The sequence below is a fragment of the Peromyscus leucopus genome, chromosome 1 (assembly GCF_004664715.2).
Source record: "Peromyscus leucopus breed LL Stock chromosome 1, UCI_PerLeu_2.1, whole genome shotgun sequence".
NCBI classification, from domain to species: domain Eukaryota; kingdom Metazoa; phylum Chordata; class Mammalia; order Rodentia; family Cricetidae; genus Peromyscus; species Peromyscus leucopus.
The window spans coordinates 47452579-47475682 of NC_051063.1; the positions used below are offsets into that span (position 1 = coordinate 47452579).

Here is a 23104-nt window from a genome sequence, read left to right on the forward strand (position 1 = left end):
CAAAATCCCAGGCATAAGAAATGGAGAGATGCTCATCTCTGTTTGGCTCAATGTTTTCCACTCATTTGCAGTCTGAGGCAGTCCTCCTGTGGTATCTTGGGAGGTGAAGAGTACCAAGATGGAGGCCAGAGGCTGCCATTGAGTAACTTCTACCATTGTGCTCCATCCACCCTATTGTTTTTGAAACTGAGTCTCTCCCTGAACCTGATGACCATCAGTTTGGTAAGCCTGGCTGGATAGTTGAGCTCCAGGAACCACCTGACTCTGCCTCCCCAGCTCTGGGATTACAGATAGCTTTCATATGGGTTCTGGGGATCCAAACTCATTTCCATGCTTGCACAAGAGGCATTTCTGTTTGTTTGTTTGTTTGTTTGTTTGTTTGTTTTGGGAACTTGCTCTGTAGCCCAAGCTGGCCTCAAACTCACGGAGATCTGCCTGCCTCTGCCTCCCAAGTGCCCGCCCGGCTCATAAGAGGCATTTTACACATGAGTCATCTTTCCGGCCCCTCAACTTGTGAGTTTCTAAAGTAGTGATATGCTTTAAATGTCTTTTGTAAACAGATGTGCCTTTTAATCTCGAGGGGAGTGAGAATGAAGAGCTTTGTCTTTTAACCTCAGGGAAACTTAGCTATTCCCTCTCGTGGGCTTTGGATGAGAACGGAATTCCTCTAACGCCTGTGTCGCAGTCCTTGCGATCGGCATACTGCAGGTAATAAACGTTTCCTGTTTGAAACAGTTTTACATCTCACAAGACACCCCATAAGATGTGCATGTAAAGGGGGTGCAGACAGTGGTCAGCTGCAGACTTTCCGTTTGACTCTTCACACTGCGGCAGGGTTTTCTGTGCAGGGTGATGTGTTTCTTCACTGCTTAGGTTTCCAGTCACGTGGACAACTGGAGAGGCATTTCCTTAACTTACAGACAAAGGTTCAGACTCCCCAAGAGTTCGTTTCTGAGGACTTAAATTTTCCCAGTCATTCCAGATGGCTTGGTGGAAGGAAAGTCCTAGAATTCTAGAATGTCCTTCCAGTGCTCCGTCTGCAGAGTGCGAACTTCAGCTCTCCAGCTGGCCTTGAGCCAAGAGACAGTGCGGCTGATGTGGTGTTTGTTGGTGGAAATGTTTCGCGGCTGGTGGGGACTTTGCCTCAGTTGAATGCCAGCAGAGTATCTAGGGAAGTCACTGCAACGTGGTTCTGAGGTTTGTGATATTTGATGAGGCAGATGTCATGGGACTCTGGAATCCAGTGACAGCTTCCTTCCTAAGAAGGTAACTTGTGTAAATTTCTCTCTCCAGTCTACTTGTGAACATTCAAGTTTCGTCTCAAGCTTTGTGTTCTGGGGCATGTGGGCTAACACTGTCCCAAGAGGAAGGAAAATTCATTGCAAGATGTCAAGGGTGTCAGGTCTTAGAGATCTTTCGTAACAAAGATAGAAAAATAGTTCAACTTCGAGTTCAGAAATAGAAAATAAAAGGAAGACTGGCCCAGACTCTGCCTGGCACGTCTGTGACTTCGTTCGCAGCCACCATGTCCTGGGGTGGGTCAACCACAGCTTGCTAACAGCTGTCAGGGACATGAGAGGAGTCACAGGTAAAAGGAGACTATACCAAGTGGACATCACGCTGGGGCTCAAACATTACAGAAGCTGTGTCCAAACTGCAATTCTGGGACCTCAGTTGACAGGCGGGATCTGTTCTTAGGTGCCTGCAAGAAAAGTGGATGAAAAGGAAAGAGAAAAATAAAAAAGGAAGCCATGACTGCTCTTAGGTATGGTGGAGGAGAAGGTTTATTGTAGATGTGAGGGAGAGCATAGCCAGAGGCAGAGACATCTGGGAGATTCTGGAGTGGGCATGCCCCTGAGCCATGTGAGGAGAGACAGGGAGAGGAAAGGGGACCGGTAGGAGACCAAGAGACCAGGAGGATAAAGGGTAGACAAAGGGCCAGGTAACCAAAATGGCTGGATTATATAGAGAAGGGCAGCCCAGGTCCTGGGATGGAGAGCTGTCGGGGGACAGCATTTGCCAACCATACCCTGTAACAGATAGGGACAGACGGACGGATGGTGGACTGAGGGATTCTGGGAGAACCTGGTGGCCAGGTCTGCTTTGATATGTTAAATAGGTACCTCAGCCGTCTGTCCAGGTTTGAAACCCAACAAAAAGATCTTAGAAACCTATCCAGATTCTTCTAATTAACTTGTCTATGAAGACACCAAGTTACTTGACAACTCCAGGTACATACTCTAGGGTTTCTGCTCTTAGTCTATTGCTGAGACACTAAGGGTATATTGTGAATCTAGCTTATTTTTATAGCCCCAGTGTTTGAAGATGGTTGTTCATGACTAAAGACACTCTCCTGGCCTATACTGTCTACTAAATCACATTGCTTTTTTGTTAGATTTCAATGACTATAATACAACCTAAAATGTTTTGAAAACATTTTTCACACTTATTTGTTTTGTGTATGTATTTTATTTTCACTTTTTTTTTTTTTTTTTTTTACATATACGTGCTGCAGTGCCCGTGGAGGTCAGAGGACAACTTAGAACAGTTTTCTCCTTCCGCTATGTGGGTTCCAGGGATAGAACTCAGGTTGCCAGGGTTGGTAGCAGGCACCTTGACCCACTGAGCCACCTGCCAGCCCCTTAGGCTCAATTTTTACATTGTATGCTTTCTTGTTTTTTTACAAACAAATATTTGGATTAAATTTTAGTATTGTGCACCACATAAAATATTTAACCCAATATTATGTTTGCAATTTATAGACTACAACCAAAGAATACTATTCACTTAAGCATCCAGCTCCTCTGCAAATGGAGACAGCACATATGAGTATCTATAGAGTTTTATCCTTAGCAGGCTTATTGTCTTTTAAGTAGACACTTATCAGAAAGCTAGAGTGAAACTAGACCGTGAGGAGCACCAGGGGATCATAAAGAAAAGTTCTGTTTCATCCTTAAATACTGGGTTCCTACCATGGGTGGGCTTTAGCCTGTGTAATGTGTAACCTGCATATTGTATGTAGAGTCACAAAATATTTTCTCCACATTAGTGTGCTAAGGAATGTTGATGCCAGAGGTGTTCCTGGACTCCCATGGCCCGTGAACTCACAAAAGCTTTGTGACTGGGCAGATGACATCAGGATTGATCCAAACAATCCAGAGTATTCTGATATAACAGAACTTATTATGGTAAGTTTTAGAAGCCATCAAATGTATTTTATTTACTCATGTATCTCATATACTCCTCCATTATTTGCTGTGCATTTTTCTAGACGCTTAGGGTGCATGTAAAAGTGGAATTGAGGGCACGTATGATTTTCAGTCAGTTTAGAGCATTGGAAAGGCATTAGCAATGCATCTGCTGAAATGACTACTTTAGACCTGACCTGATGGTTGGTAGGCTGACCTTTAGGCTAACATCTGGTACACGCCAACCATATTACTAGGTACTGAAGGTGATATATCAAGAGGACTTAAAAATGCACTCTTGCACTCAACACCATTATCTGGTCACTCGTACTCGTCCCTACAGCCAACTGAACTGCTCTGTGTTCCCAGCAGGCTTTATTTTGACCTCCCTTTGTCAGCATCACACTGACAGTGGCTGTCATACCCACCCTCCGGGTCTGGTGTCCACAGTCCATCCGTATGCCCATTCCCGCCTTTTGTTCATATACAACATTGACATTTTCTCTTTCTGTGTAAGTACTGAGCAGACAGGTTAGAAAGCACGTCAGCTGGAGTCTGTATGTCCACAGGTTGCATGCCTCTCCAGGTCCAATTGCTCCATCCTACTCAGACTGCAATAGACCTCACTGTTGATGGAGCAAAAATAGTGTTCTGAAATAATTTGTGAATTAAAAATAATCTCCTAAGTAAAGACTTTGCATGTTGGTGTTTTACAGTATTTGAGACACAAAGGGCAGGAAATCCCAAAATATTTCCGTCTAGAGCACTTGCAAGATGAATTTAACTTTGTGTCTGAGGAAGAAATAAAAAGGAGCAAACGCTTCCAGCTGTTGCAGCTGAGAAACGCGGGCCAGCTGGATTTCTTCCTTCTGCAGCAGATGCCGCTCTATGACAAAGAGATTCCAGATGTAGTCTTCCAGGTACTCGGCTCTTATTCAGACATAGCTCATTGTACGATAGAGTTAATATCCAGCTGCTTTAAATCTGTCTTCATTATATGTCTGTATTAATTTTGGTAACTAAGAACGCACAGATCCTTCCTTTCTCTTTAGATAGTAAATGTACAGATCACCTAAGTCCCATCATGTCCTTAGCATGACTTTACAATGTAGTATTATCCCATCTACTTAATAGCCTAAATCCTTTAGGTGTATTCCAGATTGATGTAAATGGCATATTTTTGTTTTCATAAAATATGTCACCAATTTTAACATTGGTTCCAGGGAGGAGTCAGGAAAGGAACACTACCATGGTGAATGTAGATATTAGCTGTAACATATCTCAATTCAGATCTTTAGAATCTGGAAAAGGGACAAGAGGAGTGCTGGTCCTGTTGGGTTATATGCTGCAGCCAGCTCAGTTCAACCAGTGACAGTCTGTTACACATGTCCCTTCCAAGCCACACCAGCTGGGGGAGTATATGTGCCATGAAATAGTAAATGTTCCAGCTAGGAGCTTCTTCTCTCCCTACTTCAAAAGGACCCGCTTTTAAACACTTTACCAGCACCTCACCAGTTTTGTGGTAAGGGACTGTAAGAGAGGAGGGCCATGAAAGCAGCCAACTGTCAGAACCCTACACTGGAGCTTTAAGAGATAGTTTAAAAACGACTGTTTCCGATCTCTGAGGAAAATCCCTGTCCAGTGGAATTACTGCTGTAGGGTGATGACAGCCAGCTTGGATAAAAATGCCAGAATTGGTGGTGGCGCACACCTTTAAATCTCAGCACTCAGGAGGCAGAGGCAGATCTCTGTGAGTTTGAGGCCAGCCTGGTCTACAGAGTGGGTTCCAGGAAAGACACAAAGCTACACAGAGAAACCCTGTCTCAAAAAACCAAACAGAAAAACAACAACAACTACAAAAAAGCCATATTCTGATGTCCTCTCAGTCATTTAAAAGCTACACAAACAAAATTACACAGGACTCATCTCATCATATTTAGAACTCAAGTTGTAGTGGGAACATGCTCACAACCCAGTCAGGAGTGTCCTGGAAGTTCCTTAGGCGTGGCTCAGAGGGGAAAGAAGAAATGCAAAGCGATGACTTTTCTCCCCATTTTCAAAATGACAATTTTTCTTGGCCATCACTGTAAGTTAAAAGATCAGAGCCGGGCGGTGGTGGCACACGCCTTTAATCCCAGCACTCGGGAGGCAGAGGCAGGCGGATCTCTGTGAGTTCGAGGCCAGCTTGGACTACCAAGTGAGTTCCAGGAAAGGCTCAAAGCTACACAGAGAAACCTTGTCCCGAAAAACCAAAAAAAAAAAAAAAATCAGTAGGTGTAGCATGAATCTTAAAAGTTCTTATTAATAAAGAACAAACTTGAAGCCAGGTATTGGGGTAAACACTGGAAGATCAGAGAGACAGAACAAGCCACAGCTAACCTCACCTGGCCAACTTCTCAGCTGATTTTGTTTCCTCAGACTGGAAGCCTCTGTGTCCTCATATCCGAATGGCTCTCAGCTGAAGTGTGCTGCTTTAAAGACTGAAAAGCTTAACCAGCCAAATGCTGCTAGTTCCTGGTTTTCATGCCTTATATATCTTTCTGCCTTCTACCATCACTCCCTGGGATTAAAGGCATGTGTCTCCATGCCTGGCTGTTTCCAAAGTGGCCTTGAACTCACAGAGATCCAGAGGGATTTCTGCCTCTGGAGTGCTAGGATTAAAGGCATGTGTGCCACCATTTTCTAGCCTCTGTATCTAGTGGCTGTTCTGTCTCTGACCCCAGATAAGTTTATTAGGGTACACAATATTTTGGGGAACACAATACCACCACAAGTGGGCCTTTCAAATGATTCAGAGGATAAAGGTACCTGCTACCAAGCCTGACAATCTGAGTTTGATCCCCGAGACCTACATAGTAGGGGGAGAGAACCCACTCCTGCAAATTGCCCTCCACCTGCAGGTGCATAAACTACACAAATTAATACAAGTAAAAACCGATGGACTTTATGCGGAAGAAAATGGATACAGTCATAAACTGGTTTGAGCCATTTCTCAGTGAGAGAATCAGAAGAGGGTGGTTCCTTCTGAGGAGTGTTTGCCACCATCCTTGTGCGTGGACAGAAACAAACGACTGTGATTTTGTTGGAGCACATCAGATTTGATCCCCATATTACACTCAGGCGAAACTAACCTAGTTCTCTGTTTAGGAGTATGAAAGTCAGGCACAGAAGGATACATCCATTTCAGATGTGAACTCGATCACTGCACAAAGGATTAATTCTGTCAGTTTTCTGAGAAAGGTAATGACAGCTGGATATTATCAATGTGATTTACTTGTGTAAGAACCCATCTGCTGGGCACGCGACAGATACTGTTCGCAGAGAGCTGGAGGGACAGCTCTCTTCAGATCTCCTTTTCAGTTTACTTCATCACCAAGAACAAACTGTGAGAGCGCAGACCCAGCTCCTGTTTAAGCAAGAAAGTTACAGCGTCATCCTCCTCCCGCATCCTAATTAACTCTGCACTTTAAAAACAAGGCTTAGGATGTGCCCTCATAGCGAGTTTGCCATATTGGAAAATAGAGAAATGTGCTTGCTCCCGAGGAAAGAGAACTCTTATCATTCTACTCCTTCTGGGACATCCAAGAGGGAGGTGAGCTGGTTCTATCCAGGGCCAAGGGAGTAATTTCTGAGGATGCCTGAAAAGCATAAGCCAATCCTAGGAAGGAGCCTTAAAAAAGCTGTGTGGCTGTGTAGTTAGATGTAAACCTGTGCCAAGACTGTCATCCGAGGTTAGTGTAAACCTACAAGTTTGGCAGGTTCACAGTACTAGAGTTACAGATAATGGAAAATGTTTACCCTGGAGACCTATTAGGTCTATAGATTCTTAACCCTTAGCCTCACCGGAGTGTCTGACAGGGTTTGCTGTGTGCTATCGAGGATTATCTGAGTTCCATGGGACATGAGTTATGTGCACTAGATTTTTACCATTGGATTGGCATCAGTGTAGCCCCCCAGGCTGGGGCTACAGCTGTAAGGAGTACAGTCCCAGCTAGCTCAAGCATCACTAGGTCATGTTTTGCTGAAATGATAGCATCTAAAAGGCTAGTGCATTCTTCAGAGTGGTCCTTCAGTTTGTTTATCACTGAGTATCTGCTATGAGTCTTGACCTCCCGAAGTTTATATTCTAGAAGAAGCCATATAATAAAAATAAATCATATTTGAAAGAATTAAACATGTTAGGGAAAAGAGTAGAAAATGAGGATATGAGGTTCTCTCTCTCTGTCTTTCTCTCGTGTGTGTGTGTGTGTGTGTGTGTGTGTGTGTGTGTGTGTGTGTGTGTGTTGGGGGTGCACATGTAAATAAGGTAGCCAAGAAAGGAAGCCCACGGGAACTCACTACTTGTTCATTTAAACCTGAACTGGGTGGGGGAGACAGGTAACATTCCAGGTAACAGAAATCTACGTGTTTGAAAACTCAAGTGAATCCCATCTGTCTTATGGGAGAAGCAGCAAGGAGCCCAGTCTCACAGGGTGCCAAGGGAGATAAAAGAGAGGTCTGGTTCAATTTCAAGGGAACAGTTTGTTTTATCCATTCTCTGCCACCACTCTGTTCCCTCAACAATTCAAGCAGGTAACCAACCAAGCTTCAGGTTGCACTGTCTCCAGGATGACGTGCGGCAGGACAGAAAGCTGAGCATTGCCAATCCTACTTTCTGGTTTCATGTCTGAAAGCCTAAATCTATTATGAAGACTAGAGTTCAAGGAGGGGGAAAGAGTTTCCTGAGGCTACTGTAGTCTTTAGAAGAACAGAGACCTGGGCCAGGTATAGTGGTACATAACTGTAATCCTAGCACTCCGGAGGCTGAGTGAGGATTGCAAGTTCAAGGACAACCTGGATCACTTGAGATCATGCCAGCCTGTGCTGTATACTGAGACCCTGACTCAAATTATAAAAAGAAGAAAAAAATCAAGGTTTATAGCAGCATCATTGAAGCTTTTGGCTCTGACTGACTCTTGCCATGCTGGGGAACAGGGACTTACAGTTAGCCTGGAATGGGCTTGAGGGAAACACAGGGGCAGGGTTCTCCCAGTCTGCAGGTCAGGGTGATTTGTGTTGGTCCCTAGGGCTGTTGTAGAGATGAGCACCCAGGACTGTCTTTTTTCTTAGCAAAGACTCATTCTGGCACCACAGACCATGAGTTGGGTGGGAAAACTGAGCAAGGGATTTGGATAAGATGAAAGGAACAAGAAAGGGAGAGGTATAGAAGGAATTTGCTTTGGCATAAAATATAGAGAACAAAACACCTGTGTTTTGAGGATGGTTTTAATAATAGTAGAAATAGCCATATTTCCACTTACCTGACTCCCTTCCTACCCACTGTTTGAAAAATCGAGGGGCAAAATACACAGTGCAAATTGTAAATACATAGCCTTAAAACAGAAACACTCCATTTCTTTTAACTTCTGGATTTTTCTTTAGGTGAGACGGTTGATAATGAAAAGAATCATCAAAGTCAGCAAATTTAACTTTGTCCGATATCGTGGCTGACTATGAAGAAATTGTATCTACAAGGTACTTTAAAATTATTAAATGTGAAATTAAAGCCTTAAGCTACTATCTTCAGGATCCTCTGGTGTGGTGATATATTGTGTACCCTAATAAAATTTGCCTGAAGATCAGAAAACAGAACAAGCCACTAGATTAAACATAGATGCCAAGCAGTGATGGCACACACTTTAATCCAGATGGATCTCTGTGAGTTCAAAGCCACCCTGGACTACATGAGATTGACTCAGTCTAGGAGAGGAACAGAGCAGTGGTAGCACATGCCTTTAATCCCAGCACTAAGAAGGCTGGATGGAGAAAGGCATATAAGGTTGAGGAGACAGAAACTAAAGCTTTTTAGGCTGAGGAATCCTAGAGTTAAGATGTGGCATTGGTTTGTTCCTTTGTCTCTGTGATCTTCAGGCAAATTTTAATAGGGTACAATATATAACCACATTCTGGGTTCTCTATATTTTATAAATATTATGTCACATGTCAAAATGCAGTGATGTGTTTAAGTTGTTCTATTGCCAATCAAGCCTTGGAAGTCAAATATTGGGGTGAAAACCTGATGGATCAAAGAAGCAGCAGAGGAGGAATGACCAGCTGACCTTCTCTCCACATTTCTCAGATCAAAGAGACTGTGAAATATCTAAGTCTTGCCCTACTCCTTCCTGGAATCTTCTCTATCTGTATTCCTGGCTTCTCTATGGCTAATTCCAGTCAGCTAGTCACTGGCTCCACCCACAAGGTTAACTTTATTAGCACAGTCTCAGGGTATCACAGTGCAATCAAATATCCCACAACATTTTCCCCTTTTAATCTAAATAAAAAGGAAAGGCTTCAACTCTACATAGTAAAGCTATATGCAATATGAACAATTGTCAAATAAGAATTACATTCACAATGTCCAGTCCATTTGTATTTGGCAAATATGGAGAAATTACTTATTATCTAGTCTTGATGAACCCAAAGTTTTATACCTAAATCACTTTCTATCATAACTTATATTACCAGCCAAAAATATCCTTTTAGATCTTCAGACATTTTCTTAAACAACTTACGCTTGTATGTCTCTCAAACTTATCAACTTTAGATCTCTTTTGTAACTTTTTTTTCTGAATTTGGCAACAGAGAAAAATGTAGCTATCATCTTCAATCCCCATCAGAGACCCGAGAATGATAAAATATACCTAAATAAATAGGAAGTGCAGAGCAAACAACTTCTAAAACTATAGAAATGACACAGACAGGCATCCATCTTCAGTCTACAGGCCTAGAATATCTGACAGACTTTTCTGTGAAGTAGGAATTTTGAAGGGCTGTCCTACCCTGTCTCAGCAAAGTTCATCAGTTGCCTTCTTTTGTATCCTGCTTGTCCAATTTGGAATTGCAGAATACTGTCAACAGTTAAGGCAAGGGCATTTCTTGCCCAGTGGCTAACTTTGCCACAATGAAAGCAAACTCCATATGGAGGTTCTTTGATGTCCATTATCCTTAGTGCTGCCAGGAGCAGACATATCTCACTGTCATGAAAAGTCTTATGTTATTAAAACATCTTAAATGCCATATTCTGAAGATCTCTGAAGTGTTTGAAGACAACCTATCTATCTAAAATATATGTTTAACCTTGAAAACATGTCTAACATGACTACAAATTTGATTGTTATAGATGATTAACTATTAATCTGCATTTCTTAATTATCCTAAACAGTTTATAATAATAGCTTTCAAGGACTAGAACTTTACATCACATTTTTAAATGAGCTGCATAAATACAATGCCTTAAACAAGAGTAGGAACATACATATAGTATGTTGTAACAAAAATAATCTTAAATTTGTATCAGTATACAGAAATCCATACCAATGCAACTTCTTTGTGACTAGTAGTTTCTTTTTAGTAGATTCAATAAATTACCCTTTTATCCTATCATTCCTATATCCTCCCTTTTTCCCCACTAGATAGGAGAGAAAGAAGGATAGAGAAAAGAAAAAGAAGAAAGAAATCCCTTAATCCAGCCTTTTTTGTTTAGTTTCCTCCATGACCATAACCAATAACAACTTGCAACTGACGCCCCTAAAAATGTCAAACATACATAACCCACTAAATGACCAAAAACCACCTACCCTACCTCTCGGGAATGTGGGTATCATGTTCTTAAAATTACTTCCTGTTGTCTGGGAGCGACAGCATCTTTAGGAGACTGTGAGAAAACTGGGATAATGGTCAAGTCCTGGGAGAGCTAGCTGTATCATTTGTTGTCCAGTCTGTGTGATGGGTCAGTGCAGGGCTTACTAAAGTCCTGGCTGGAGTAGTCTGTGAGCTGAACCATCTCAGCTAGCTACTTTGAAGTTGTTTTGGATACAGATTTTTGGTTTTTGGTTTTTTGTTTTTTTGTGTAGTTTTGGTTCCTGTCTTGGAGCTCACTCTGTAGACCAGGCTGGCCTCGAACTCGCAGAGATCTGCCTGGCTCTGTCTCCCGAGTGCTGGGATTAAAGGTGTGTGCCACCACTGCCCGGCTTGGATGCAGATTTTTGAGGAAACTGCAACAGAGGCATTCTGAAAGGCTGGATCACCTGGGCTATGTTTGAGATTAAAAAAGCATCTGTCAACTTTATAAGTCCCTTTGGACTGCATAAACAAACTGTGATATAAATCTCCATCCATGCCATATGAAAGGATGGCATGTAATAATAAGTCATGAGGACTCTGTAGCCAACAATATTTATCATGCCTCTTTCAGTCTCAGAGCTGTTCCCATGTCAATGGATCAGCATATACATCACCTGTCTTGTAGGTTTTCTTGGTTTCTTCCTTTATGTTCGAAGCCAAGATTTTCAAGGTCTTTATTAATTATGAAAAAAATCCATAGCTTTTCATTTCCTATGGAAACAAAAGCAATATTTCTCTCCCAATGTAACACATTTTGGTTTCTGTTCTGAGGTCAACACATCTTTAAAATATACAGACTGATTTAATTCAGTAGTTTTTTCTAGTATCCAGTGTCTCTCTGCAGCTGTCGATCCTTTTTCATTAGTGTTTAAAAAATTAAAGTTATTAAAGCACAATGTGTCTATCCCTGGGGGGCGGTCTTCATTGTCTGTTTCTGTTTATTAAGCATATCTTTTAAGGTGGGACTAGATCTTTCTATAACTGCATTTCCTGTAGGATTGTGTGGTATACTTGTAATATGATTTATGTTGTACTATGCAAAAAAATTCATTTTTCTAGAGACATGCTAGAGCATTGTTACTCTTGTACAGATATTCTCACAATGGCCATAAATTCCAGTAAATGTATAGTTATAGAATCAGCCTTTTCAGAACTTAAAACAGTTGCCCATTAAAATCCTGAATATGGCCGGGCAGTGGTGGCGCATGCCTTTAATCCCAGCACTCGGGAGGCAGAGCCAGGCGGATCTCTGAGTTCGAGGCCAGCCTGGGCTACCAAGTGAGTTCCAGGAAAGGCGCAAAGCTACACAGAGAAACCCTGTCTCAAAAACCAAAAAAAAAAAAAAATCCTGAATATGTATGTATTGTATGGTATGGTACACATACTTTAATTTTTCCAAAGTTTGCAAAATGAAACACATCCATTTGCCAAATGTCATTTCTTTGAGTATCCTTTGGGCTGCTTCCTGTAGGTAGTGGAGGTTTAAATCCTCTTATTTCTAGGATAATAGGAATTGAACCTATACCTGAGAATTCAAAATTTTCCATGCCATCTAAACACCTTATTCTATCTTAGTAAGGTCAGCTAACTAGAGTTTGGTTATACAAAAGACAAGTAGGATATTTTCTTATAATTTCTTTGGCTTGTTGCCAAGTGATAGGAGAATCTTTCTTCAAACCGTTACTATTAACATGGTGTTTCTTATGAAATTCTAGGGCTTCTAGCATATTTCCTACCATTAACTGATTAATTTCATTATTACCTTGTGTTGAATGGCCTGGTAGACCCGATTGGGATCTGATATGTGTTATATACAAAAAACAATTTCTATTTCTGATTTTTTTGTATTTTATTTTATTTTTTATTATTATTATTATTTTTTATTTTACAATACTATTCAGTTCTACATAACAGCCACAGATTCCCTTGTTCTTCCCCTTCCTGCCCCCTCCCTTTCCCCCCAGCCCACCCCCCCATTACCACTACCTCCAGATCAAGGCCACCCCAAGGACTGAGATCGACCTGATAGACTCAGTCCAGGCAGGTCCAGTCCCCTCCTCCCAGATTGAGCCAAGTGTCCCTGCACAAGTCCCAGGTTTCAAACAGCTATCTCATGCAGCGAGCCCAAGACCTGGCACTACTGCCCAGATGCCTCCCAAACAGATCAAGCCAATCAACCGTCTCACCCATTCAGAGGGCCTGATCCAGTTGGGGGCCCCTCAGTCTTTGGTTCATAGTTCATGTGTTTCCATTCGTTTGGCTATTTGTCCCCGTGCTTTATCCAACCCCGGTTTCAACAATTCTCGCTCATATAAACCCTCCTCTTTCTCACTAATTAGGCTCCCAGCGCTCCACCCGGGGCCTAGCCGTGGATGTCTGCATCCAGATTCCTCAGTACTTGGATGGGGTTTCTGGCACAACTATTCCGTGGATGTCTGCATCCAGATTCCTCAGTACTTGGATGGGGTTTCTGGCACAACTATTAGGGTGTTTGGCCATCCCATCACCAGAGTAGGTCAGTCCCGGCTGTCTCTCGGCCATTGCCAGCAGTCTTTTGTGGGGCTATCTTTGTGGATTTCTGTGGGCCTCTTTAGCACTTTGTTTCTTCCTTTTCTCATGTGGTTTTCATTTACCATGGTCTCCTATTCCTTGTTTTCCCTCTCTGTTCTTGATCCAACTGGGATCTCCTGCTCTCTTTCCCTCGACCCTCACCATTCATTGCTCCCACTCATGTCCAGGCTGTTCATGTAGATCTCATCCATTTCTCCGTCATTGGGTGATCCCGTGTCTTTCTTGGGGTCCTGTTTTCCAGGTAGCCTCACTGGTGATGTGAGTAGCAGTCCAGTCATCCTTGTTCCACATCTAGTATCCTCCTATGAGTGAGTACATACCATATATGTCTTTCTGAGTCTGGGTTACCTCACTCAGGATGATTTTTTTCTAGATCCATCCATTTGCCTGCAAACCTCATGATGTCATTGTTTTTCTCTGCTGAGTAGTATTCCATTGTGTATATGTGCCACAATTTATTTATCCATTCTTCAGTTGAAGGGCATCTAGATTGTTTCCAGGTTTTGGCTATTACAAACAATGCTGATATAAACATAGCTGAGCAAGTGCTCTTGTGGTATGATTAAGCATTTCTTGGGTATATGCCCAAGAGTGGTATAGCTGGATCTTGGGGGAGATTGATTCCCAATTTTCTAAGAAAGCACCATATTGATTTCCAAAGTGGTTGTACAAGCTTGCATTCATTCCCACCAGCAGTGGAGGAGAGTTCCCCGAGTTCCACATCCTCTCCAGCATAAGGTGTCTTCAGTGTTTTTGATCTTAGCCATTCTGACAGGCATAAGGTGGTATCTCAGAGTTGTTTTGATTTGCATTTCCCTGATGACTAGGGATGTTGAGCAATTCCTTAAATGTCTTTCAGCCATTTGAGTTTCCTCTGTTGAGAATTCTCTGTTTAGTTCTATAGCCCATTTCTTAATTGGACTGTTGGTCGTTTTGATGTCTAATTTCTTGAGTTCCTTATATATTCTGGATATCAGTCCTCTGTCAGATGTGGGGTTGGTGAAGATCTTTTCCCATTCTGTAGGCTGTCGCTTTGCCTTGTTGACCGTATCCTTTGCTCTACAAAAGCTTCTCAGTTTCAAGAGGCCCATTGATTGATTGTTTCTCTCAGTGCCTGTGCTACTGGTGTTATATTTAGGAAGTGATCTCCTATGCCAGTGCGTTCAAGACTACTTCCTACTTTCTCTTCTAGCAGGTTCAGAGTAGCTGGATTTATGTTGAGGTCCTTGATCCACTTGGACTTAAGTTTTGTGCACGGTGACAGATATGGATCTGTTTGCAGCCTTTTACATGTTGATATCCAGTTATGCCAGCACCATTTGTTAAAGATGCATTCTTTTTTCCATTGTACACTTTTGGCTTCTTTGTCAAAAATTATATGTTCATAGGTGTGTGGGTTAATGTCAGGGTCTTCAATTCGATTCCATTGGTCCACATGTCGGTTTTTATGCCAATACCAAGCTGTTTTTATTACTGTAGCTCTAGAGTAGAGCTTGAAGTCAGGGATTGTGATGCCTCCAGAGGTTGTTTTATTGTACAGGATTCTTTTGGCTATCCTGGGTTTTTTGTTTTTCCATATGAAGTTGAGTATTATTCTTTCCAGGTCTGTGAAGAATTGTGTTGGTATTTTGATGAGGATTGCATTGAATCTGTAGATTGCTTTTGGTAAAATTGCCATTTTTACTATGTTGGTCCTGCCTATCCATGAGCATGGGAGATCTTTCCATTTTCTGACATCTTCTTCAATTTCTTTTTTCAGGACTTAAAGTTCTTGTCATACGGTCCTTCACTTGCTTGGTTAGTGTTACCCCAAGGTATTTTATGTCATTTGTGGCTATTGTAAAGGGTGATGTATCTCTGATTTCCTTCTCAGCTTCTTTGTCCATTGTATATAGGAGGGCTACTGATTTTTTTTTTTTTTTAGTCGATCTTGTATCCTGCTATGTTGCTGAAGGTGTTTATAAGCTTTATCAGTTCCTGGGTGGAATCTTTGGGGTCACTCAAGTATACTATCATGTCATCTACAAATAGGGAAAGCTTGATTTCTTCCTTTCCAGTTTGTATCCCCTTAATCTCCTTATGTTGTCTTATTACTCTGGCTAGAACTTCAAGTACTATATTGAATAAGTATGGGGAGAGTGGACAGCCTTGCCTCGTTCCTGATTTTAGTGGAACTTCTTTGAGTTTCTCTCCACTTAATTTGATGTTGGCTGTTGGCTTGCTGTAAATTGCCTTTATTTATTTATTTATTTATTTATTTTTGATTTTTCGAGACAGGGTTTCTCTGTGTAGCTTTGTGCCTTTCCTGGGACTCACTTGGTAGCCCAGGCTGGCCTCGAACTCATAGAGATCCACCTGGTTCTGCCTCCCAAGTGCTGGGATTAAAGGTGTGCGCCACCACCACCCGGCTTTAAATTGCCTTTATTATGTTTAGGTATGTTCCCTGTATTCCTGATTGCTCCAAGACTTTTATCATGAAGGGGTGTTGGATTTTGTCAAATGCCTTTTCTGCATCTAGTGAGATGATCATGTGGTTTTTTTCTTTGAGTTTGTTTATATGGTGTATTACATTGACGGACTTTCATATGTTGAACCACCCTTGCATCCCTGGGATGAAGCCTACTTGATCATGGTGGATAATTGTTCTGATGTGTTCTTGGAGTCTGTTTGCCAGTATTTTATTGAGTATTTTTGCATCAATGTTCATGAGGGAGATCGGTCTGTAGTTCTCTTTCTTTGTTGTATTCTTGTTTGGTTTGGGAATCAGGGTTATTGTAGCAACCTTAGACAATTTCCATTGTAATTTGTACTGTTATAGATTCTTATATGTTGATACAAATGTAAACTATTTATATACTCCTGTTTAAGATAATTTGTATATTTGTATATTGATACAAATACAGAACTATATTTGTTATAATGTACATATATTTCTATTCTTATTTGAAACATTTTTATTTATTTTTTTATTTTTTTTTTTTTTTTTTTTTTTTTCTTTTTCGAGACAGGGTTTTCTCTGCGTAGCTTTGCGCCTTTCCTGGAACTCACTTGGTAGCCCAGGCTGGCCTCGAACTCACAGAGATCCACCTGGCTCTGCCTCCCGAGTGCTGGGATTAAAGGCGTGCGCCACCACCGCCCGGCTGAAACATTTTTATATTGATACAAATGTAAATTTATATCTGTCATACTTTATATATGTTCTACTTCTGTTTAGGATATTCGGTATATTGATATATATTTAAGATTATTGTCATATTGCATATCGCACTATATATTCCTACCTCTGTTATAAATATCTTGTGTATTGTCACAATTTTGAAGTCATCGTTCTTCACCATACATTTGCTTATAGACTGTTTACCTTATTTATGTGAAGCCTTAGTCCTTAGGTTATTTTGGTAGATAAGATTTATGGATTTATAGTCCCCTATGCCTGTCATCTCTATAGTTACGTTAGTTAGGTTATCCAGATTTACAGATACATAGGTCAGATGGGCAGGTAATCTTCAAACATTTCATAGACCTAGAGAATATGGCATTTAAATAACTTAGAATTCTGTTGACGTGAGACACAATTGCTCCTGGCTGCACCAATTGATCCCGAGAGAATGTTGGGCTTCTAAGACATTTCCATTTGAAAGTTTGTCTTTTTGGCACAAATGCAATGCTGTCCTTTCTGGACAAGTGGAACACAAGGAAAGCGACCACTGTACTCTGCCAAGACAGGGTAAGATGGTCTTTCAGAAATCCTGCTTCTGAAATGGTCTGTCAGATACTCTAGGCCTGTAGCCAATTTGAATGCACCAACAATGCTGAGAAACATTAGGTGACTGTCCAGGCTGCAGCTGTCTTGGTCTACTCTTGCAAGATTCCCGAAAGTTGCTTGCATCCATCTACCATTTCTCAGGTACCATTATGTTCCTTCTCAGGTCTTTGATGGGATTGAAGACTAGCAGTTATAGTTACAATTTAGTATATATAATATCTTAGATAGAGCATATCAAGTATTAGATTCAGGTTCTTTAGGACAGGACACCTTTGAATGATCTTTATAACATGCCATTTACCTATGCTCTATACTCCTCTGGATTTTAGCATGTGTTTCTTGCTTGATATTGTTTGCATTGGTTGTAGTTACATCTTATCTAGGTCATTATCCCTCATTATTTCTGGACAATATTTGATAACCATTCCTTTGTATATAGTCTTGTATTAGTTTAGAACCTTCTTATTTAGACAAAAGGGGAGATGTAGTGGGTAGCCATTCCAGCTTGGATCTGGAAGTTCCAACCCCCATTGAGACTCTGGCAACTGTCACGCCTACGAGGCGGGGCGAGGGGAGGCGCCTGGGGACCCGAGAGCTGGATGGGCCAGCGCTCTCTCTGTGCACTCTCTCGGTGCTGGGACGCTAAATGGTGGAGGTTGACTGTGCAGAGCTCCGGAGAACACCGCTGGACTGCGTTACACCTTCCCCAGACCCTGCAACCTACCCATTACTTAATTTGTGAGTTACGCCATTAAATAAATATCCTTTTAACTACGTGGAGTGGCCAAAATAATTTCTCCAATAAGGGGACCTGACCGGTGGCCCGAACCTGGGGCCAAGTTGGGCAGGTGTTCCCAGGAGTGGCTGGAGCCCAGGGATGGGGTCCGGGATGGGCCCGGATACTCACCTCTGGTCCAGAAGGGAAGTCAGGGGCAGGATGAGAGCTGGGGCCGGACCTATTTCTGATTATTTGTTGTAACTGAATAAATAACAAAATTATTTCTGAATCATCTGGAATAAGTTCAGTGGTTTCCATACATAAAACAACTCTCTGCATATTGAGAGTCAGTAACTATATTAAAAGGTTCTGAAAAATATAGTAATACAATGAGAATAGTACATAATTCTGGTTTCTGAACTGAGTCATAAGGGCTTTGAACCATTTTACTTATTTTTCCTGACTTATAACCCACCTTTCCTAATTTATTTGCATCAATATAGAATGTAGGGGTTCCAGAAATTGGTGCCCCCTTTATTATATGAGGGAGAATCCAATTAGTTCTTTTTATAAACTGAAGTCTCTTACTTTTGGGGATATTTGTTATTAATGTCTCCCAAAAAATTACTACAAGTTCTTTGCCAATGTTCATTTTATGCCCATAATGAGGAAATTTCAGCATTATTAAAAGGTACCACAATTTCAGCTGGGTCTGTTCCTGCTAATTGATGAAGTCTCAATTTTCCTTTCAGAATCAATTCAGAAATCTTTTCTATATAGGTCTTTAATTTTTTACTCTGTGTGGCAAGAATATACATTATAAGATATTATCTTCTCTCTGCATAAGAATTCCTGTGGGAGAATGTGTAGAAGGTAAAATCACCAGATTACAATCAAGCTCTGGATCCAAGTGATCCACACGTGCATCCTGTAATTTCTTTTCTACTAGAGCCAATTCTCTCTCAGTTGATAATTTTCTTGGACTATTTAAGTCCTTATCATATTGTAAGTTTTGAAATCAATGACTTAGTTCTTGAGTTGTTAATCTAATTGTGGGCCATAGCCAGTTAATATCTCCCAGCAATTTTTGAAAATCATAGAGTTTGTAATTGATCTCTACTGATTTGTACTTTCTGTCACTGAGTTTTCTATGTTATACCCTAGGTAATTAATAGAATCATCTCTGTATTTTTTCAGGAGCAATTTGTAATCCCCAATAAGGCAAACTTCTCTTTACTTCATCACACATTTTTCCTAAGGTATCCGTGTCTCAGATATCATCCATATAATGATTAATTACAGTTTGAGGAAACTTTATGAATTATTTCTAACAGCTGTTGTATAAGACATTGACACAAAGTGCCAAGACCCTCCATTGGTATCTTCTAACAGACTGACCATTATTATAAGTGGGCTCCATGAAGGCAAATTTTTCTCTATCCTGTTCTTGTAAAGGTATAGTTAAAAAAGAAAAAGCAGTCTTTTAAATCAATCACTATAATAGACCATCCCTTAGGTAATAAAGAAGGCAATGGAATTCCAAACTGTAAAGAGCCCATTGGCTAGATTGCCTTATTTATAGCTCTCAGATCTGTTACCATTATTCTTCATTTTCCAGATTCTTTTTAATGACGAATATAGGAGAATTCAAAGGACTGGTAGAATCTTCAATATTTAGACCATTTAGCTGCTCCTGGACCAGATGTTCTAGTGCCTGTAATATTTCTGATGTCAAAAGCCATTGTTCCACCCAGACAGGTTTGTCAGTTAACCTTTAAAGGTAGAGCTGTTGGTATCTTTGAGAGACCAACAGCTGTTGTGCCCTGCTTATGTACAACCTGAATTGTCAGTTACTATTCTTGATAATAACTTTTAATATTTCTCTCAGAATCATTCTTTATTTTATAGTTTGTTTCTGAGATTGGAAGAATGTTAATCTGTGTTTTCCATTGCTGTGACAAATCAAATCCCCATAAATTCATTGCTATGTTAGCCACATATGGCTTTAATTTTCCTATTTGTCTTTCTGGACCTATACACTCCACCCACTTTGTACTTTATTTTACCTGAGATGAAGTTCCAATCCCTAGATGCTGAGTATTTACTTCCTGAAGAGGCCAATCAGGATGCCAAGATTTTGGTGGAATTACTGTTACCTCAGCACTTGTGTTTACCAAACCTTCAATTACAATGCGTCTATTTGTATTTTTAGCTCAGTCTTTGATAATTTATAGAAGTTTGACAAAATACTTCTTTTATGGTCTCCCCTGAATTTTTGTTTTATCTAATGTAGTTGTCTGTAATCCAGAGCAGTATGGTTTTGAAACAACAAGAATTAAGTCTTCTAATTGCTCTGTGGATGAGTTTCTCCAATGCTGACAGGGAACAATTAAACCAAATTTGATATTGGGGCCAACAAGAGGCACCTCAGTGCATTTCCCAATGGCAAAGGGTTACCTTCTTGCCCCTTGTTGATCATCATTCGTTAGTCTAATGCCGGCCTTTGCCACACCTTCTGCACACTCCAGAAGGCTAGGGCTTTCTATTTGGATTATCTCTAAAAAAAAAAAAAAAAAAAAAAAAAACAAAAACAAAAACAAAAACCCACAAAACTTTGTTTCTATGAATGCCTGCCTACAATTTTTTTTCAGATAACCATGTTTACAATTAAAACATCTGACATTTTGATTTTTCTTGAAAATTTTTTTAAATTTAATTTAATTTTACAATACAATTCAGTTCTACATATCAGTCACGAATTACCTTGTTCTCCCCCTTCCCGCCCCCTTCCCCTTCCCCCAGCCTACCCCCCATTCCCACCTCCTCCAGGGCAAAGCCTCCCCGAGGACTGAGATCAACCTGGTAGACTCAGTCCAGGCAGGTCCAGTCCCCTCCTCCCAGGCTGAGCCAAGTGACCCTGCATAAGCCCCAGGTTTCAAACAGCCAACTCATGCAATGAGCACAGGACCCGGTCCCTCTGCCTGGGGGCCTCCCAAACAGATCAAGCCAGTCAACTGTCTCACCCATTCAGAGAACCTGATCCAGTTGGGGGCCCCTCATCCATTGGTTCATAGTTCATGTGTTTCCATTCGTTTGGCTATTTGTCCCTGTGCTTTATCCAACCTTGGTCTCAACAATTCCCACTCATATAAACCCTCCTCTTTCTCGCTAATTGGACTCCCAGAGCTCCACCTGGGGCCTAGCCGTGGATCTCTGCATCCAGATCCCTCAGTCATTGGATGAGGTTTCTAGCACAGCAATTAGGGTGTTTGGCCATCCCATCACCAGAGTAGGTCAGTTAGGGCTGTCTCTCAACCATTGCCAGCAGTCTATTGTGGGGGTATCTTTGTGGATTTCTGTGGGCCTCTCTAGCATTTTGCTTCTTCCTATTCTCATGTGGTCTTCATTTACCATGGTCTCCTATTCCTTGTTCTCCCTCTCTGTTCTTGATCCAGCTGGGAAGTCATGTCTCCTATCAAAGTAACATCATAAGTATGAAATCCAACATCAGCTGTATTTCTTTTTTTCTTTTTTAAAATATTTATTTATGTTCTGTCTGCATGTGTCCCTGCAGGCCAGAAGAGGGCACCAGATATCATTACAGGTGGTTGTGAGCCACCATGTGGTTGCTGGGAATTGAACTCAGGACCTTTGGAAGAACAGTCTGTGCTCTTAACCACTGAGCCATCTCTCCAGTCCATCAGCTGTATTTCATCTATTGGTGCTAATCTTACCTTTAGAGGCCTCATCACCCTTGTGCATTAAGAATTAGCATTTTTAAAAGCCAAAGATTCAATTAATATTTTTCTAACTTCTGGATCTGATACTATTCTATTTCTAGCTCAAGTCAATCTTTGTTAAAAAAAAAAATCAGTAAATGTTTCTTTTCAGCCTTGTATAATTTTAGTAAATGACTCAGTCCTCTTTCTTGATTCTTCAGCCTTGTCCTAAGCATTCAAAGCTGCTAAATGGCATAGGGCTAAGGCATGATTATCAAATCCAAACTGTTTTTGCAAATCAGCATACTGGCCTTCACCAAGAAACTGATCTTGGGAATATCCATACTTCTAACCCTATTTCATTGCTCTATGGCCCTAGCTTCCTCTTTCCACCATTTTCACTATTGTAACTGAGGACCAGCTTCCAATACTGCTGTAGCTAAATCTTTCCAGTCTTGGGGGATAATTCTGTTGTGAGTTGCTCATGAATTTAACATCTGCTTCACATAGGGTGAATGTATACCCTATGATGACTGCTTCCTTAAATCTCCTCAAATCCAACATTTCTATAGGATTCCATTTAACTTCTGCACAACCTTGGGGTTATCTATTGTCTCCTGGTCATTCTTGTATAGTAACTGGATAAACTGAGGTTGGATTTCTACTAACCTTGGGTTGCTCCTCTTCAGTTTCATTATGCAGTGGTATGGTAGGTCCTCATTTAAATTCCTCTGCCTGTGTCTGAATATTTTTTCTTATTTTCATTAGTAGGTCTTTCTAAGGCTTGTATCTTATCAGTCAATTTTTCATATTGGCACAGTTATCAAATCACTTTTTAAAGGATAAAACATGAATTACCAAACTGATAGTAATTATAATTGACATTATGTCAATCCCAGCTAAGTCAGTTATCCCTTCGTTTAATTTTTTCATTTTCACGTCATCCGTTGTGGCATATACAGAGTCCTACCTCCCTGCATTGTGATATTTCCACCGAGTCTCTATCATTCTGTTGACCAATAAGGACTCGGGAGTCAGGTGTTGTGGTGGAAGCGGCTGTGGGGTGGACGTCTTTCTGTACACTGTGAATATGTGTTGCTACCATTGGTTAATAAAGAAGCTGCTATGGCCTATCACTCAGGCTTATAACTAACTAGCTCTTAAAATTAACCCATAATTCTTGTCTATGTACCATGTGGCTTGGTACCTTTTCTCAGTCCAGCATTCTCATCTCACTTCTTATGCATCTGGCTGGCGACCCTGTCTCTCCTTTCCTCTTTCCAGAATTCTCCTAGTCTGGTCACCCCGCCTGCACTTCCTGCCTGGCTACTGGCCAATCAGCATTTTATTAAACCAACAGGAATGACAAATCTTTACAGCGTACAAGAGCATTATTCCACAGCATTTCCCCTTTTCTTCTTTTCAAAACAAAAACCCTGAATCTAATCTCCTTTGTTTAGCTTTTTTTCTGACCATTATC

At 41.0% G+C, this 23104-nt stretch overlaps 1 protein-coding gene across 1 annotated transcript in view; it reads left to right on the forward strand.

The window, feature by feature from the left end:
• Cc2d2b (coiled-coil and C2 domain containing 2B) overlaps positions 1-23104 on the forward strand; it is a 106445-nt gene that overhangs the window by 50811 nt on the left and 32530 nt on the right. Inside the window, 6 exon segments of the mRNA XM_028889402.2 lie at positions 561-708; positions 3050-3188; positions 3905-4108; positions 6336-6428; positions 8610-8657; positions 8659-8702. Of these exon segments, the coding sequence (XP_028745235.2) occupies positions 561-708; positions 3050-3188; positions 3905-4108; positions 6336-6428; positions 8610-8657; positions 8659-8702 (676 nt within the window).